At 34.1% G+C, this 21,232-nt stretch overlaps 1 protein-coding gene across 2 annotated transcripts in view; it reads left to right on the top strand.

Annotated features, from left to right (window-relative positions):
* The first annotated feature begins 4,973 nt into the window (after positions 1-4,973).
* The window catches only part of LOC131026902 (choline transporter protein 1), a 95,559-nt gene continuing 79,300 nt past the window's right edge, over positions 4,974-21,232 (top strand). Inside the window, exons 1-3 of one of the 2 annotated variants that reach the window (XM_057956914.2) lie at positions 4,974-5,108; positions 5,202-5,485; positions 7,448-7,806. In XM_057956914.2, the coding sequence (XP_057812897.2) occupies positions 5,256-5,485; positions 7,448-7,806 (589 nt within the window). In that variant the 5' untranslated portion in view covers positions 4,974-5,108; positions 5,202-5,255. Of the gene's footprint in view, positions 5,486-7,447; positions 7,807-21,232 lie in introns of both variants that reach the window. The other variant, XM_057956913.2, reaches the window with a different exon arrangement.

Genomic DNA, 21,232 nt, shown 5'->3' with positions numbered 1-21,232 from the left:
AGCACGTCTACCTCTCCCGACACAAGCTGAGGCGGGAGACAACTCCTGCTAACCAAACTCTAAAGTAAATATTGTTAGCACAAATGAAATGTATAAATTTACATATATCTCAAAAACCTAGGAAATATGAGATTTTTTGAGGTTTAGGGTGTTTCACAAATGGTTAATTATTTTCATTTAATCAAAATGAATACTTTTTTTTGTAGATTGAAATTCAAACAATATAATATAAAATCATTAATATAATGTGATGTAAAATGTAGTATATAAAAATTTACGCTTTTATGTAAGCTTGCTATTACTAGAAACATTGTTTTCCTCAAAAAACTAATGCGAGTAATTCTCAATGAAGGAGAAAGTTGAGTACAAGATTATCTAAAGAGTGAGGGCCTTGACAGTGAAGGTAAGGAGGAGATTGAGTTTAAACTTACCATCAAGGAGGAAATGGAAGTTAAAGGTGAGGAGGAGGACCCACTTAGAATTGCAGAGTTGATGGTCGGTGAAGTTTGTTGTTTAGATTGCCTAGTTAAAGCTAGAGATGAGATGAGGAAGAAGAAAAAGATGATATAAGGGTCTTTGGTTTTCTCCTTTTTGTTTATATAGTATATATATGTCAAACTTTACTGAATACCATGGTGTATCTACTTATCAGTGGGGATAGTTAGTTTGGGATACTTTTTATTGTCATCATTTCGTTGGGGATGGCATATTTTGTTCCTATAGATATGTTGGGTTTTGCTTCTATGTTTTCTACCAGGTGGGTGGGTAAATACCAATATTCTAGAGACCATTGGGCCTCCTCAGATTGGAAATGTAACAAGATGTAATTTTCTTTGATATCAATACTATGGGTGTTTCCCCTAGCAGCTATTAATTTACCAACAAAAAAAAATCTACACTTTTATCTTTCACAATAATATAGATATATAAATATTTTAATTTTTTTATATTAGTATTAATTAAAAAATAAAAAAAATTGAATTCATTAATTAAAACTTTCAAACTAATCAATCCTTCTCCCTGATGGGTTAAGGAAAATCCTAACTCGTCGAAGAGAATATTGCATGTTGCTAAATATATCAAAACATAATAGGAAGCTTAATTCTCCCACGAGACATAAATAATACAACCTTCACCTTAGGAAGGGTAGGAACAACTAAGTTAATAATATAAAAAGCCACATATTAAATATTTGTCTCCATTGTCTTTTCATACTATATAGTCAAAAAGTTGATGTTAGCCAATGCAAATAAACTCCTCTTCTTATTGCTTTTATGGTTATAAAAAATGTAGGGCCTTTATCCCTTTTTTTTGCTAAATTATATTTTTTAAGTCGTTGGAGTTTTAAGAGTGCACTACACAAGTTGAAAAAGGAATGTAAAGCAATGAGTATGGACAAACAAGGAAAATAAATGGATGAGTATGGGAATAGGAATGGGATATTTTAGAAGTACTAATAACATCAATGCTCAACAACAAGAGTCTCTAAGGAATTTAAAAAATAGGGAGAGGGCAATACATAGATAAAGTGTTTTTGGTGGTGTTTGTTGCATTTTTGGTTTGAATAATGGTTAACTCTAGCTTTGCAGTTAATAGAGGGGTTCATCATAGTATGCATTATCCATGCTTCCCCCCTTCTTTATTTGACTGAGTTGTTGGAATGCATATCCATTTCAATGAGTTTTAAAGGAATCCCATGTGATGACTAGGTTGTTTTCTAATCAAACTCACATGGTTTATGCATTTGGGTTGTTGAACGTTGACTAGATAAGAGGCAAAAACTAGGGTTTTGATCTATGTTGTATTTTATCCTAATGTGATGGATAAGGGAGAGAAGCAAAATATATGTAATAACTTATATAATAGTACAAATAAAACTCACATATACATCATACACATCTCTCTGTCACACATTATCATATATATTTTATATACATATCTCCCACTCTCATATATCCCCTCCTCTCTTTCCTACATACATCCTTCATATATCTTCCTCTTACTCATCCATTTCCTTATCTATCACTCATATATATTCCATGCTCTTGATTTCCACTTTTCCCTTCCTTATATAGTCTCTTGATGGATTTTCATCTTGTGTTTTCATTATAACCTTTCATAAATGCTCTTATTTATTCTCTTCACACAAATTTACCTTCCCCTTTATAATTATCCTTATTATAGCTCATTTAAGGATGTCAAGGTGTGTTTAAGGCTATTCAATGACCATATAATCTATATATGGGTAAAAAAATATATTCAAAATGAAATGTTCAAAGATTGTACTATGTTTCACTTGACCCACTAGATCTCTCCATTGATTGTTTAATGCTCACATCTAATACCACAAGGCCCTTAATGTAGTGTGTGACATTGCAACATCTTCTTTATTGTCTTTGCTAGATTTTGAACTTCCTTGTATAGTACAATAAATCATTTGTAGCATAAAATAATATCATGGAAGGCTGTATAATGCAATTTGCATCATCATTAACACTTGTTGCCATTGAGTTACATGAATGAAATGCTACATGTGTAAATAGGTGTTTGTTGTGGTTTGGAAGTAAAATTGATTTAGTTTCTAAAAACCTACATGATCAAATAACATAAAACATCAAGATCATTTATATAAGGAAGTAGATCAATTCGATTTCCTACTTGCTATGGATGATGGGTTTTTAAATCATAAATTAATATATTTTACATTTTTTAAAAACAATTCAACAAATTGTAATAGTTGGGTCACGCAACACATCTGTTCATTAAAATGAACAACACAAATTATTGATGAAGGCCAAGGCCATTTTTTTCTATTAAGAAGATGCATCACATGAGATCCACCAACAATAATCATTGAAACCTATGCTAAGGTCAATGAAGCGTACAAATTTTACAAATAAGCTTGAAAAATATGACACGTTTCCATGATTTTAAGGATATTATAAAGATAATTGTTTATTTTTATATGATCAATATAAAAAACTTTATGTGACCCAATTTAATAACATACAATACTAAAATATAAGAAAAACATTAGAAAAACACCTTCCTCTTTTATAATAATTTATATACATAAAATATTTATTAGATTTTTAATAAATAGTATTGGTTCTAAAATAGAAAATGTAAAATCATCACACCTCTAGAATCCACCAACTAATAAATCCTCTTTTCTTATAAAGTAAGAATAAAACCTAATTTATTGAAGAGAATATTTCATTTTATTTGATGTAACAAAACAAAAAATAGGACTCAATTCTAGCAACTAATTAGTTTTTTCACATTACATGCATGATATGACCTTCACCATCTTAATAATGTGATCAAGATGTATATTAAACATTTGTTTCCATGTCTCTCAATGGACCATACGATCAATAACACAACTCTTTTTATTACTTTTGTGGATGTAAAAACCATATTTTTCCTTTTTTTTGGGTTATATACTTGAAGTTATTGGAATTATAGTCTACACTTAAAAGTTAAAAAATAACATAAATTGACGAGTATGGATAAAGGAGAAGAAATGATATAAGTATGGGAATGCGATAATTTAGAAGTGCTAATAACATTGATGCTTGACAACGAGAACATCCAAGTAACAAATGATCTAAGAGAGAAGGAAATGCATGGATCTAGTGTTTTTGATTGGAATGGTGGTTAATGCCATCTTTGTATTCAAAATTTGGATTCTCACAAATAAACATTATGTATACTTCTTCCTTTCATTGCTTTGGTTGTTGGAATGCACATGTGTCTACATACACATACACATACATGCATGAATACATACATACATATAATTGGAAAATTCATACATAGATGGTGGATGAATTGAAATCAACAAGATAATTGATCACAAAGTGTGATCCGAAATGTTGATGCAAAAAAACTCAAACAATCAAATCTAAAAGCATTACACGTACATACATACATACATATATATAATTGGAAAATTCATACACAGATGGTGGATGAATTGAAATCAACAAGATAATTGATCACAAAGTGTGATTTGAAATGTTGATGCAAAAAAACTCACACAATCAAATCCAAAAACATTATACATATAGACTAATGGATTGTGGATCTCTAATGACATTAATTGCAAATTGTTAAATTGTAGGTAGAAATAACTTTCAAATTGAATCGTTTTGCCACTATGTCATTCAAACAAAATCTTAAAATTTAAAGTATTACAGTTATTTTAATAAAAATTGAACAACAAATTATTTTTGAGATAACTATTTCTCAAATCAACCAATAAAAAATACACAATAAAGTCAAAATATGTGACACATACAATAGTGATCATGCCATTCAAGCCATTAATACAATTGACATTTGACTCAATGAATTAAGACATATCATTTTTCAAAAATAGAAAGATAAAGAGAAATAAATGATATTTTTACATTAATTTAAAATAAAAAATTAAATATAATTATTAAATTTTGTTCAATTTTTTAAATTCTATATGATGATTGGTTACACTTTTAAAATAAATTGAATGCAATGAATGCATAAATATTCTTGAAGCAACTAACAATTTTATATACCTCAATATTAAAAATATTACTATAAAATAATATAAGATATTTAAATCATAAAAAATAAAAAATAATTTGAATGGAATGAATGCATAAATATTCTTGAAGGAACTAACAATTTTATATATGTCGATATTAAAAATATTACTATAAAATAATATAAGATATAAAAAACATAAAAAATATAGCTTTTCTCCTTTATAATATAAACACATATAATAAATTTGAATTTTTAAAAACATTATATAAAATCTGAAATAAAAATTCAAAATTCATTTTACGCCTAATCTACCAATTAAGAATAAATCTTCTTTCCTAATAAAGTAAAAAAAAAAAAACCTAACATCTGGAAGAGAATATTGCGTCTTTACCAATATAACAAAACATAAAAGGAAGACTAAGTTCCGACAGTAAAATATACTTGGTTTTTCCATAAGACATGCACGATACAGCCTTCACCTCGGGCAAGTGTGTGAACGACCGAGTTAATTACGTGAGAGAGACGTACATTTCAACTATCACCATGGCTATCCATGGACCATATAGTCAAAAGTTGAGGTTAGCTAATGACAATGCATTTTTCTTCTTACTGCTTTTATGGCTGTAAAAACAACCTTTTTCACTTTTGTTTTGTGGGTTACATATCTGAAGTTGTTGGACTTCTGAGCTCACACTGAACAAGCTGAAGGAAAGAAACAGAAGGTAATGGGTATGGACAAAGAAGGAGAAGAAATGGGTATGGGTATTGGTATGGGAATAGGATACTCTGAAACTACTATTAACGCCAATGCTAGACAGCAAGAGCATCCAAGGAACCGGCGAATCAGGGAGAGAAGGAAATGCAGGGATATAGCCTTTTTGGTTGTGTTCATTGCATTTTTGGTTGGAATGGTGGTTAACTCTAGCTTTGCATTCAACAGAGGGGATCCCCACAGGTAAGCATTGTCCATGCTTTCTCCTTTCTCCTTCCTCTGCTCAGGCTGTTGCAGTGCATACCCATCACAATGAGTTTTGAAGGACTCTTGTGTGATGACTAGCGTGTTTTCTAATCAAAGTCATATGGTCTATGCATTTGGATTGAGTTTGATGAATGGAACACCGCATGTGTAAAATGGGTGCTTGCTGTTCTGTGAAGGTAAAAACGTTTCAGATTCTATAACCCCACTTGATCAAATGTCAGAGAAACCTCAAGATCATCTATCTGGGGAAGCAAATGAACTCCATTTCCTACTTGTAGTGGATGATGGGTTTTGAACTCACAAATCGATACATTTTGCGCCTTTTTTTTTATTTAAAGCAACAACAAATTGGTACCACCGAACGTATATTGCTAAGGCTGAGGAAATGTAAAACTTTACAATTGTCCTAGAAACCTGGGAAATATAAGATGCTTCCCGGGTTTTTAGGACATTTCAACGTTGATTGATCATTTTTGAAAGTCACTCATTGTCCGGAAGCAGAGCACTCCCATTCCCACTCTTAACTGCCTATGTACTGTGAAGTCACCATCCAAAAAACATTGTTGTTTAAAACCAAAAGCAAAGATATTCCTGGAATCTTTATCACTAATGGTAACCTGTGGAAGCCTTAAAATTTTACCATTATAGATTTTCATTCTTTGGGTAGTAAATCGTCAGGTCCGTGCTTCACTTTTTGGTTCCATATAAAATGGGACCTAGGCAGTTGATTTGTTCTCTTGAGTTCAAGTGTGATCAATCAGTCTACAGGAATGGAATTCATCCACCTTTGCAGCGGCGATATCAAAAAGCTGTTGAGATTAATTAGAACTTCCTGTCAATATTAGTTCCTGCAAAAGAGAAAGTTCAGATACCATGGATTGCCTATGCCAGGAACTCAAAAAACATTGGATTTGAGTCAATAATCAGCTCTTTCACGAAACAAGAGTTTTTATCCCCAAACCCAATATCTCAAGCATGTCACCTTCTTGTATTCGCTTCCCTTTATTTAAACATTCTGTGTGTAGTCGTGATGCCCAGTTGATCTTGAATTTATCACTGCTCTGGTTGAAAATGGAGTAGATTTAACACTGACGAGTTGTTGAATTGTTGCTACTTTTAATGCCAAGTGCCATGTCTGCCTTTACTCTTGTTGTTTAGATTTGTTCTTGTGACCAACTTGTTTAACTATACTTACCAGAACACATAATAAAATGTATTAGGTAATTTATTTTATAACGGTGCTTGCAATTTAACACATAACTTTTTGTGTTTAATCTTTATTTTGATGTCCATTGAGTAGATTTACATTGTGATAAGAAATATGGACTTTTCTTGTGAGATTTTAAATAGGCTTTAGTGTTTTATTGTCTAAGATTTCCTAGAGTTTTTGCCAGGTTTTTGTCTGCATGAGCTGTACTCTTCCACTCTGCCTTCATTAACACCTTGCTGAATTCCGCTCGTGATTCTGACTCTCAGTTGTAAGCTTTTTGCTCACACTAAGAGTACTTGGGGCTCATGGTGACTATATGTGGATGGCTCTTTTGTTTATACTATTGTACATGCACTTTAACATATTGCTTGTGCAATAATCATGCAATGCTGACATATTTTAGTAGCATCTAGCCTGCCCCAGATCCAAATATTTGTTTGATTATGAACAAATATTCTTGTTGGCTCAAACAGTTTACTCAATGACATTCTTTTAGAGATTGTAGTGTGGGCCATCTCTGCTTGTAATGTTTTGGTTGAGAAAGATTGCTAGAAATCCCAATCCAGTTATAGAGGAAATTTGGAAGCTCCCACTTATAAATTACATTTCCTTCAAGTCTTGTTACGAAGTGCATTTGATATCTTACATGGGAATTCTGTGTTTTTTTCATGCATTGTTTTCAGCGGCAACCACACAGGACAAGTGTTTGACACTTAACTTTGATGCAGGCTTGTATATGGAACAGATTACAAGGGGAACGTCTGTGGGAACAAGAACTCTAAGCCCGATGTCCGAGAATTCGAGGTTAGATATTGGCAAAGTCCAAACCAGGTGTATCAAAGTGGGCTTCGAAAGAGTCCTATCAAGCTCGCTGATGCACGGAGTGTCTGTCTAAAGGAATGCCCAATTCCTTCAGATGAGGATGTCAATTGGGTCTGTGACTATCCAGAAGGGAATATAAAGCTCACAATGGATGAGTGGAATGACAGAAATTATGACTACTATGAGTTTCTGAGTTCGGAGGAAAGGAACAGTTCTCTTCAACTTCAGGGCCCATGCTATCCCGTTATATTTCCTAGCACAAATGGTTAGTCCTGATTCCTGGGTTAATTATTTTAAGAAACGCAATGCATGAAGAATTTTTTTAAGGCATGACAGTACTAGTAAAATAATGGTATGTTTTCTACTGAGTGTTTGAAATTTGAATGAGTTTTCTGTATAGAAAGTCACGCCAGCTGCATTTCTTATTTGTTCCTTAAGTTTTTAAATGTAAATGTTTTCTTTCTGTCTCATGGCCATCTTTCAATACATTATGTATTTCTAGTTGCTTTTACATTTTCTTTAATTTTCTTTGACAAAGTCAAGTTTTGTTTTGTACTTGGTAGCTGAGAACATATACTGCTAGATTCGGTTGATGGCATTAACTAATCCAACACGAATTAACTACGGTGTTAAGCTTGCTTAACTTAAATGAGTAAATACAGTCTCAAGTTTTGTATTAAAAAGGTGCATGTTGTGTATAGTTTGACCTATGCGATTGTCTTTTGAACTACAATTGAGTGATTTGAATGTTAATTGTTTTTGTATGAGTCCTAATGCTGCTAGACTTGGTTCAGAGCACTAACCAATTCAACACAAATTAGCTAGGATGCTTAGCCTGCTTATCCTATATACATTACAAGTCTTGATTTTTGCCTTAGAAAACAGTGCATTTTATGTAGTAGTTTGGCTTGTGTAATTGCCTTTTGCACTACAATTGACTGGTTTGAATGTTGTTGTGGAGTTTTAGTCAAGGTCTCAAGTTAACTTACACAGTGGCAGATGGAACAATGGTTACCTTTGATGCATGTAGAAGATATTAACCCTAAATGGAAGGCGAGGGTGCAACTTGAAGGACTAAACCAATGACTACACCTGTTAAGATGATGGCAATTAGGACATTAGCTGCAGTAACACAGAAAGTGGTCAATGGTGAATTGGGCAGGGAAAACCATCATGCTGGGTAATTTGAGGTGAGAGTATTGCCCTTTACCACCAACAATGTAATGTCCCAATCTAGAAGTTTATGTAGGATTTTTTTGTACTTTTCTGATATTTTTTTGAGACAAACTAAAATGGAACAGCAACTGGAAAATGGAAACAAGTAGCTCCAAATCCTCAACAACTTCTCAGGCAACCTTTATAATTAGATCTAAATTGTATTACATCAAACTAAGAGTAGATTTGCAAACCCTGGATTTCACAACATATTTATGTAATCTGCACTCATAGGGAATCAGCAACTATGACAGTCAAAGAACAATTCGCATGCTGTGCACTGTGCCAGAAGGTATATCACAGTGATATGTGGTGGCTAGTGACAGTCTGTGATCGGCATCTAATGTAATGTCCCACAAATTTTCTGAATGTGCATGAACTGAAATAAGATATGCAAATAGAGTGACAGCCTGAATTCAGTTATCTGCTGTGATCAACATTCAATATTCCCTGCAGTCTTTTTACTCATGAGCAACTTACAACAATCCAATTTCAATGTGTGATGCAGCTGTAATAATATCAAGTAGAGTACTATCAGGCCCTCAAACTACTTCTGTACGGCTGTGAGTGATGATATATGGCGGCAGCAGGCAATTAAAAACATATAGGGTTCAATCTTGGTGTAGCAGATGACAGCTCCCTGAATCTCCCCTTACAGCTGAATTCGCTCAATAATGTTAATTGCCCTTCCTTGTATAATTATATGCTGCAAGTGCAAACAACTCAATAAACTTCCCTGTAATAGGTGCAATCATCCCTTGCAAAGTATGCTGAATGCTGTGGATGATGTTAATACGGCTCACCAAATCAGTGATGAAATAGGAATAAACTCTGAAATCAGCAATATGGCTTCCTGATATTTAATTGCAAATGAAAATTGCCCAATCTGGAATATCTCAGAAAATCAGCAAATCTGAAACTTGAATGAAATCACTCAATTTAGCTTCAATGCAACCTTTGTGTGGTGATACCTTAGATAGAAACAAGGGTTTTCGCCCCTGATTCGGATAATAGAAATTGAAGTGGATTTTTACCTTCCAAGATCCTGAATAGCCAAGGTTTTTTGTCTGTAGTCGTGTAGATTGAACCAAAGCTCAAATTTGGTAAGTAATAATGCCAAGTGAAATCAAGATGCCAAATGAAGCCAACTGCCACCTTTTAAAACCTCTCCAAAACAGGCCCTTGAATTAAAAATTTCCTCCAAGTATTTAAAAATACTTTTTAATATATTATAATTAAGTGTTTAAAAATACTTGTTAAATCAATTATAATAATATATATTTTTAAATGAGAGATCTATTAGTAAGAAGAAAACAGGTACAAATTACAATATATGGTGAAGGAATCACAAAGTCCCGTTGCAAGAGTCTGCAAGAGGCTTAAACCCAAGAAGTTACAAACCAAAATTACCAGCAAAAATAAAAAAAATGATATACCACAATTTATTCCATGAGAATAACAAGATTAGAGATTAATCCTAGCGGCGCTTTTGATTGCTGCTATTCTCATACACATCTTAATTCAATGGTATCAATAATTGGGTCAGCCATGTCATTTAGATCCTAATCTTTGACCACCAATTCATAGTTTGGATTATTAACAGCATTCAACTTCTCACCTCTCTCAGGTTTATCAATATCGAGCTCTTCCATTTACTTGTTCAGGGTCTGCAACTCTTTTTCATTTTGTTTGCTTCTATTGTGAGGTCAAAAATAGGCCTGCTTAATCTCTTTCTTGTACACAAGGGTGAGCCCTCCTTGTAGCAAGATGATGAACCTGTCTCATGGAATCTGAAGAATCATGGAAACTTGCATCAGAATAGATAATAGTGCGAGTTCGCTATTCGAATTAGTAAGATGCCTTCTTTTCCCCTCAAAGACCTCCTGGTTCCTAGTTTTAAAAATATGGCATAAAATTTCATTAGTCAGTACAATACAAAATTTATTAAGCTTTTTAGAAAAAAGTATGTACATAACCAAATAGTATTTCTGTTACCCGAATTTTGCAACTGCCCAATTTCAAATTTTAGATCCTTTGTTTGTCCTATAATCTGATCAATTCTTGCACATATCGTACTCTGAAAATCATATTGACTATCGTTATTACCAGGAATTGCTTAAGTGCCAAGCTCAAGACCATTCAGCTATTTAGTCAATGAAAATCCAAATATGTGGTCAACAAAGAACATTAACTTTGTTTAATTTAGACTTCCGTATATTGTCGGGTAATATTAATGGTTCATGAATCATGGAGGATACCCGACATAGTTCCAATTTAATTCCAAAGCCCCGACCTAGTAGTATCGGGCCCACAAAAGACCAGCGAGTGATTATAATAACAATCAGCAATATGGACTGGTTGAGTACTAGCCTAGTGCCAGATTTTCTACATCAAGTTCGAAGCTCTTTGTGGAGTCGGGGAAGTCGAGCTTTTTCTAAACTCCCATGCGGTTCTAAAGTTCTATATTTCACCAACTCCCCGACATTGTGTATTATCGGCAATATGTATGATTCCTGGACTCCTCAAACACCACGGCTTAGTGGCAATCTCGCCATCGGGCATTACAGCTGAGTCAAAGATTCATTCAATTAAAGTCACCGATCCAAATCTGCACGGAGAAAGATCATAAAAACGTGCTACAAAGCCATGCATGGGAGGATGATGCATCACGGTATGAACAAGCTAGAACTCGGATGAATCGCAAGATTGAGATCTTGCTGGCTAAAGATATCATTGGTGCATGTTTGGTTCCACCGAAAATAGTTTACTTTGTGACCTACAATCCTGGAAGAAGATCTAAGCGTTGGGTGCTCATATGTCGTCGGTAATCACAATGGTTTTTCGTACCATCATCCAACTCGACATGGTTCGTTGGGCCACTCCAAAGGTCGGAATATCTTCCATGAAATGGGAAGCATTAACGCCATTCGTAAATGATTTTGGAATGCTCCTCTACTGTGTCAAAGTAGAAATTTTGCAATAGTAATGTCACCTCATGGAAAGGAAAGAAATGTTGGAGAAAAGTGCACATATTGAGATCTTCGAATAGAGTATAAAGTTTCCTCAGAGAAAAAATAAAGCACACAGATTATTTGATTTAAACGCCTTAAGGGAATGAAGTCTCGAAAAAGGCAAATCTCATGAGATGACCCCAAAGAGATGTCTCCTCATAAAATGCGAGGATGTGAAACTTCAATTGCATGTCGGTCATACCCATGGGTTTGAATCCAATTTCTTCCAAGATGAAAATATTCTCATGAATCAAGGGGCTTAAGTTGCTCTAAGGTATATTGGAGATGCGGGTCCACATGTTAAGATGGATTGTTAATTGGCAGTCAGAGAAATATCTACATTTGAATATTTTTGCTTCGGATATCACTTGTTAAAGTCCTTGTTATTATAAAGCTTCCCTTTGGTGATTATAGTTCTGGAATTTATAAGACAGACAGGTTGGGATTCTTTATAATTCACTTAAATTTTACAAAACCTTCGGTTATAAAGATTCAGTTACCAAAAACCGAAAGGTACCAGGTACTATTTATTGTAAAAATTCTCAAGAGGAAAATGGGGGGGGAGGAGCATAGTTTTCTTTTATGCACAGTTTTATTGTACAGGGGTGTTGAGTCTGTGAACTCACATTTTGACATTGAAAGAATAAAGAGGATATATATGAGTCTTTGAATTTATTAATGTTTTCTTTTGATTGCAATGAATTGTGTTTCTTTGTAATTATTTTCAGTGTCATTTTGTTATATCCGACTGTGTATGTATTTAATTTTGAAGTTTTGAATTCAGATTAAATCATTTGTTGAAAAGGGTCTGCTGTTCTTTCTTTCCTTGGATATCATTTGTGAGTGTGGGATAAGTAAACTTTATGTTGTTTGTCTACATTCACTTCATTCTAAAATCAATCTTTTGCATCTACTTTCATGGTTATAGGTAGGTGTTAGTTTGCCTTTTCTACTTTCTGGTGAAAAATATACCTTGTGTTTTCATTCATTGCATATCATTCGAAGGTAGCTGCACCTTGTAAAATAAGCAAAGGGCACTTGCAAATACCATTGCAAGTGACTCAATTGTTGGTCAGGTTGTCAATTATGTGGGCTAGGGAGTATTAATTGAAGTGACAAATCTGTTGACCAACAATTTCTTACTTGGTAAAACCATTTCTAACATCCCAACCTATAATGTTACTTAAAAAAGAAGACGAATGCTTAAATAAATAGGTAAATTCAAAAAATAAATGTTCAAAGGATTTAGTCATGTTGCAAAGAGCACAATATCTAATAGGGATGCCCAGGGAAGCTAGCTCATTATTCACAACAAGCTTCTTTAAGATAAGAAACCATCTATAACACACTTTCTTATGTTCACAAAAATTTAAAAGGATGCTCAAATAGACTTTAACACACAAGACCAAGAATCAACATACCAGGATAGTTTCCAGCTCCCATTAAGCTTGTTAATTATTTCCCTCGAGTCAGCCAACAAACCATGTAACTTCTTTGCAGTTATTTTTTTTTGAACACAGTACCATCTTTACAAATGAAATTACTCAACATCTGGTTGAGTTTTAAGGAAACAGGGAAGTTCACGCCATATAAAAGCCTTTTTCAGGACAAAGAAGGTTCTTTTCTAATTACTGTTAATAGTTAATACCAAATTCCTTCTGTAACATATCGTAGTTTTTCAACAGATCATTTTCAAATATACCCATAAAATCATTAATCCCTTTAGAGGTCCATTGTTTAGCTGAACACTCTTGGGTAAAAGTTGGAGGTTTATTGTTCCAATTCAAATTTGACCAAATTGATCTGAAGGCAATTAAACATTCTGCAATCTGAAAAGAAACCTTCTTTATTCTTAATCAAATGCTTCGCACTCTCCCAGGCCCTTCGAATATTGCTAAAAACAATAGACCCAAAAGTTTGAATAAAAAATTTCCCAAATAATAAATCATGGAGATATAAAGTAGTCCAATTTCTACCCTTTCTTCTAGAAAGAGCAATGTTATTCCCAATCAAACCTTTCCAAGTTTCATTTCCCACAAAAGGCTTTCAAAATCCACTTCACAGCAAGAAAAATCCCCTGAAGCTTAAGGTATTTTAAGACCCAACCCCCCCAAATGCTTTTTGACCAATTGACTTACATGCCTCTACTTATGATCTTTTCTATCCAACCACAAAAAGTCCCTCAAATTTTTGTGAATTTTTCAAACTTGATGACTACCAAAAAGCCAAGTTGATGCATAGTAGATACTATAGGAAGTTAGAACCTATTGATAGACTTGCAACCTCCCAGCCACAGAGAGCAAATGAGTACCATTTAGAATCTTTTTTTTTTTCAATTTTATCTAAGTTACCGGGTTCACCTATATAGGCCCCTGTATTGCCTAAATACTGTTTGGGTATGGGTTTGTATTCGGTATGGCATTGCCAACTTTAGTGCTTCCTATCCAACGTTTGGACTTTTGCTCAGATATTGTTTTGAACAGCTCCATAGTGGTATATTTGGAATTGCCGCAGTTCTTGTTATATATTATTATATAATATATATTATAATATAATATATTGTATAGTAATATATTTCTAATATATAATATATTTATAATGTATTATATAATAGAAATATAATATTATAATATATTATATAGATGGGGATGACCCCACAATGCAGCCGTTAGTTGCAAGCCTCCTACGTGGGAGGTCTTGGGTTTGAGTCTGCTCGAGCCCCATGTGTCCCACACACAAACAATGGAGAGATAAGGTGATGCCTGGGCGTGGAAGATAGGACGACACAAGCAGATATAAGGGTGTTATTGCCGAACAAATATGAGGATGAGGCCCCTCAAAAATATGGTCTCACTGGTTCATAGCTCTAGTCAAAAGCGATTTGGCTTCGGCTCATTACCAAGCAAAAAAAAAAAATATTATATAGACAATATATTATTTTATAATATATGTATTTACAATATATTATATAATATAGATATATATTTTTTATGTAATAGTATATATTATTATTATATTATTATATATACTATACTATAATATTATATATATATATATATAATTTTTATATTGTTTTTGTACTAAAGAACCCAAAATGAACCCATACTCCTTTTCAAAATTTTGCCGAACTGGCGAATCGGGTTTTTGAACTTGAACCCAAACTAGCAACTTAGAATTTTATTAAGCTTCCACTTCCATTTATTCCTTCAAAGAAAGTTCCATAGAGAACAAAATCCCCAAGTACCGGACAATTTTTTTTAGATTGCCCTTTACCAATTTTAACCACAAGCCAACTTGGAGGAGTCTCTTCCCAGCCCAAGATAATATATTTGCTATTAGAAACTTTTGCCTCAGAAGCATCATGAAACAAACTTAGTCTTATCAATTTTTTTTAACTAAGCTCAATGAACAAGAAGTATCGTTTGCAAATTACACATTAAGAAGCTCAGTGTTATTAGGAAGGATAACACCCCTAATAGGAGGTTGAACAACTCAGTCTTCAAAATTTAGTGGAGAGCATTAGTGACAATAACAAAAAGAGTGAGTGCAAAGGAACACCCATTTTTGATAGATTGTTGAAGCCAAATAGAATCAATTAGGGAACCATTAATGTTGATTTGGTTAGAAGCATCACAAAAGAGAATTTTGACCCATTTGCAAAAGCCCTGAGGGTGTCCAAAAGCTTCTAGCATAGTTATTACAAAATTCGATTCCACCTTTGTCATAAACCTTTTCAAAATCTAGAAACATCATACAAACCTTCTACCCAGAAACTTTAGCCCAATTCAAACTCTCCCAATTTGTAATTAAATACTATAGAATGCACCTATCCTTAATGAAACTAATTTGATTCGTAGGAACAATGTTACTCAAAACCTTTAGCAAAAGCTTCATCTTATGCTTCCAATAACTCCTCTACAATGCACTCACTATTGGCTTTACAAAACTCAATTGGGAGACCATCAATACCCAAAGATTTGCCATTGTTAAAAGACTTAATTGTTTCGATTATCTCTTTCCTACTAAGCCTTTCACTAAATTCATTTACTTCTTTTGCTTTGATCTATCTTGGGATAATTTTCTTACAGAATTCTCTAGCAACAAAGGTCTAATCATTATCTTCAAAATAGACAACTTTTGATAGAAATTGTGAAAAGCCTCTTTCATACTTTCCAGCTCATTAGTTTGTGAACCCTCAACAACAATAGGACCAATTTTCTTTCTATTTTGCTTAGCTTTCAAAATGCTCAAAAAATATTAAAATCCTTTGTCCCCTTCCTTTAAGTAGTTAAGCCTAGCCCTAGTTTTCTCTCCCTTGTTTTTGTAATTTCAAGTACATCTTAGCTGTTGCTTTATTTTACAAAGATCCTCATAAATTTCCTTATTCTCAATCTCCTTTTGCATCTTGAATTCAAGATCTAAAAATTTCTCTTCCAACATGCTTTCTCTCTCCTCCTTTCAAGTGCTTTCTTCTTGCCCACAATTTCCAACATAGCTTTCCAAGAACACAACATATTTTTCCATATTTCAATGGCATAATTACTCTAAAAGTTTAAAACTTCTTATTAATGTTTCTGAAATTTGATATTCCATCTAAACAATTTGTGTCCAAACAACGAGCTTTGGATCTGACATTTTGGAGGTGATAATTGAATTGGATTGTTCTCCTCATTACCCACAAATACAATTAAATCTTTGTTTGCATAGAATCTACCCAATCTTGAATAGTCTCTCTTGCTCGTTGCTTGGTTATTACACTAGGTATACCAAATCTTCTTATTGCTATCTTTTTTCTTTTCAAGAGGATCCACTACATTAAGAAATCTTTTCAATTTAGACCAGAAATATAATTCATTCTCTTTCCATAAAGCTTCTTTACCCCCAATTTTATCCTCCTCATATTCCACCATATTAAAATCATCTCTCAAGATCCTTGGGACTTTAGGGAAGGAATAAGTTATCCTATTCTATAGATTGCATCTCTTTTTATATTCATCTGGGACATAAATTGAGCATATTGTTGTTGTGAATGAGGTTTTTGACTTACTTGGGTCACCACCTAGGTCCTATTCACACTAGTTACTTAAGTTTATTTAGAGTGCATGTATTACTTAATCATTTTATGTCAAGTCATAATATTAGGACAGACGTCATAATCTTATGTAATTCTATATCTCACCTTGGTCTTTATAACTAATGGGTTTTCATTGTATTCTTAATCAATCCATTGTAATCTATCATTTGCATCCTTTGATGAAATAACATTATTTTCTTATATTTGATCTCTCACGTGCTTTGATTGAAGCTCTAGATTTTGGGGTGGCTACATCTTTAGCTAAATCTTACATGGTATAGAGCATTTTATGCCAACTCTTATATGGTATCAAAACCTGTGGGATTGCTTCTTGTTAGTTTTTATTGAAAGATCTAGGTTGTAAATCTTGGTATATCTTGAAAAGTTGAGTATGCTTTTGTTGTATGGAATTTGACCTAGAGAATAATAAAAATTGATAAAAATACCAGATTTTTTTGGGGTTCCTCTTTGTAGCTTTATATTGTAGGTTCATATTTGAGCATGATGGTACAAATTTGAGCTCACTATTGAGTTTAGGGTGTCCAAGAAAGTCAGTTTAGCCTTTTGATTTGTCCAAATTGGACATGCGAGGCTAGAGCTACATGAGTTTGGAGTTGGTAAGTGTTTTTTAGATCCAGAAGGTAGCTACAGTTTTGGAGCATTTTGGGTCAAATATGACCTTATCATTGCATTCAGGAGGCCTTAGAACCTACGGATCAACTGCCAATTTGTCAAAATTGGATACTTCTCCCTTAGACAATGTCCATACAATCATGCGATTGTTGACATTGCTGACATTGCTGGCACAAGTGTCATCCTTTGTGTAGTATTGGTATGGTTGGAATTTTCAAATTATTTTATATTATAATTTTTCAGATTTTAAAATGATTATTCACAAGTACTGCAGCACAAGAAGGTATGTTGCAATTGGCACCTGCCCTGCCAGCAAACTATCGCCTTTCGAAAATATTGCCAGTGAACTTGTGGTTATTGGTGGTTTTTTGCCACAAAACAGCTCAAAAACCCAACAAACAACTTCTACCAATTGGAGGGCGGTTTGTGCTTAAAAAAAGACAGTTTTTGGTTCACTTGGGCAGTTTTGGAGAAATAAACAACAGATTTGGGTTAGTAGGGAATATTCCAACCCACATAAGCATATTTTGGCAATTGCTCATGCTAATGTCAACATTTTCACCCTCTAACCAATCTTTTTATCCCATTGACGATGTCAATTTTGCACTCCAACTTCACCTGCTCCATTCTTTTTTTTGTTGCCACAGGGTATCCCCGCGACCTAGCCTAGCGGCCATTTGGGGCGAGCTGAGGCGAGATTAGTCTCTGGGGATGGACCCAGCAGCCCGCTTGCTCGATCCATCAGGTGAGTATAAGGCCTTGGAGTCGAACCTAGAACCAATGGGGAGCAAACCCATGGCCCAAGCCAACTACACTACATTCTTGATCATACAAGCTTTCTTTTTATTGAGCAATTGTTTGTGATTTGGGGCATAATTTCGTGAGCTTGGCAGTGGTGCTAACAGTTTTTGATTTTGGTATTCGATTTTTCTAGAAATTACAGATTCTCACAAGTATTGTTGAGCTGTTCTTGTTTTGAGAATTTCTAGGGCTGTGTTTGGGATCATACATTAACATTGTTTCGTGCATTTTTTAAAAGTGCACAATTTTTTGTGTACTTTGTAGTGGTGCAATTATATTGGTTTCATTGTATCATAATATTTTATTTTAGTTCTGTGGCCAAATTTGACATTTGCATATACTAAGATCTGGACCACTTCATTGTTTTTGGCAAGTGGCACTTGTAATTGCACTGAATATAAAGTGCCAAGATCATATATTGTTGAGGGATTTTTGATTGAGTAATTCGGGGGGATAATATGGTGGTGGTTGATTGCTTTCAGTTCTTTGCTATGTAATGGGAAAAACTCAAATTGAACTCCTAACTCCATAGACTTATGCTCAATGGAGACAATCGGTATGGAATTGTCTAATGCAAAAAGGTTATCTAGGATATCTAAGAGAATCTATTCCTAAAACTACTGATACTAGTGCAAAGGCAACATGAGAGATCAATTGTGAGAAAACACTTGGATGTATTTGTTCATTAATCTTTTTTGATGTACAATTTCATCTTAAATCATGCAAAACACCTAAGGAGGCTTAGGAGACTTTTGAAAAATTGTCTAGTAAAACTAACAAGATTAGGGGATATCAAATTGATAAAGATTTGATGAATCTTGATTCTAAAGGTTTTGGCTACATCTAAGATTACATCTCCAAGATTAAGCAACTAAGAACACAACTAAAGGATTGCAAGATTATTATGGAGGATTTACTATTGATTCTAAATGTGTTATCTTAGCTTGGTCTTGAGTATTTAGTATTTGTTTTTGGTTTTCATACTGATGGGACTTTCCATGGGAGTTGTATACGTTGATCCAAGTTTTGACGACTTTTCAAATTTTATAATCCAATAGGAAACAAAGTTAATTTAAATGGGGCTCATCAAGTTTTTAATTCAAATTAGACTCATTAAGTCTTCTAAACTGCAAGCATTGGTGGCTAGTGTTGAGACATGGACCAGCTAGGACTCGAACCTAGGACCTTCCATACGCTGCTGGAGTGCTCTACCACTGAGCTACTGGCCCCTCTTGGACCAGTCCATCGTCAGTCCGGGTGTGGCTTATTTCCAACACCAACACCCCCCCTTAAGCTACACCTCTCGTGTGCTTGGGGCTCCTAGCCTGGACTTGGCTCTGATACCATGTTGAGACATGGATCAGCTAGTACTCGAACCTAGGACCTTCCATACGCTGCTGGAGTACTCTACCACTGAGCTACTGACCCCTCTTGGACCAGTCCATCGTCGGTCCGGGTGTGGCTTATTTCCAACACCAACAGCTAGAGCCTAAGGTATAGAAAAAATCAGGGAATCTTAAAAAGAAAGAAAAGAAGAAAAAGAACAAGCCACACAAAGATTTTGAATCCTCTCCCTCTCAAGGGGAATCATCTAAGAAGGAGAGGCCTAAGTGTGCATATTGCAAGAAATCAGGGCATGATGAACATCAATATTATTCAAAATAGATTGATGAGTTGAAGCATCTTCTTGAGAAGAATCAAATCAATTTGCCTTAAACTATGTCAAAGGGTTGTTCTTCTTCTTCTTCAAAGTTAGAGAAACAAAAGGGGCAAGCTCTTGTTCAGTTACAAATTTTGAGTTAGAAAGGTGTAATGTCCTCTTTTTTTAAAATCAAGATAAACCCAAAACACCCATAATAAAATATTATAAAAATACTTATAAGAAAGAGGGCCTCAAATTTAATTTAAATGTTAAACTTTATTTTAAATAATAATAATTTCTCTTAAAGGTCATGACGGAATGTGAAAGAGTTATGGCCATTGGAGGAAAGGGGTATTTAAATAGAAACCAAGTAAGGAGAAGGGAATGGTTGAGAAACATTTTTATTATCTAATTTTCTACTCCTTGTTGGAGCATTGGACTTTGGTTCAATTGATTGGAGGACGAAACCCCTCTAGGTCTGGAATTAGTGGCAGAAACCCTTGATTCAAATTTGGGCAATCTCACCCAAGGATTGCATATGAGCTTCATGTTGATAGACAATTTGATGTCATTGTGAAATCTTTGTTATATCTATATTGAAGAACATATTTGGTATTTTTAAGAGTTGATTATATAAAGCAATTTGCAAATCAAAATATAATTTATTATCTCAATTCATGATTGTTAAATAAGTGTTAGAGATGTTAACAACGTGGTACAATGACTTTGTGTGTCTGTAAGGCTTAGTGATTTATTTCAATAACTTAGATTGTTTGCAACAATGTATTTATCACTAACATTTGCAATCCATATCAACTCCAACCATCTTCTCTGTCGGGCATTTAGATTGGGTTGGGTAAATATATATTTTAGTTGTTGATGATCTGATCTGATTTCAAATGGTTTTCCCATTAAATAATGTCACCACATCTGTAGAGCATGCACAATAGTTGCAAGCTCGAGATCGTGAGGTGCATAATTTTGTTCGTAGTTTTTCGACTTCCTTGACTCATATGTAACTACTTGCCCATCCTGCATGAGAACTCCTAACCCTCCAAAAGCATCTGTGACAACCACAAAATGCCCCTCAGGATCTGGCACTCAAAGTTGGCGTTGTAGTTAGCTTCTTTTTCAAATACTCAAACACTTTCTGAAATTCCTTCGTCCAATCAAATCCTTCCCTTTCCTTTGAAGTGTAGTGATAGGATGAGCTATTCGGGAGAAATTCATTACAAGCTTCTTGTAATAGCCTGCCAGACCCATAAAACTTCTAACCTCTTGAACATTTCTTGGGATTGGCCATTCTATTATGGCC

This window comes from Cryptomeria japonica, chromosome 1 (assembly GCF_030272615.1).
Source record: "Cryptomeria japonica chromosome 1, Sugi_1.0, whole genome shotgun sequence".
NCBI lineage: Eukaryota > Viridiplantae > Streptophyta > Pinopsida > Cupressales > Cupressaceae > Cryptomeria > Cryptomeria japonica.
Note: the sequence above shows the minus strand (reverse complement) of the source record. Positions and strands in the feature narration are given on the sequence as shown.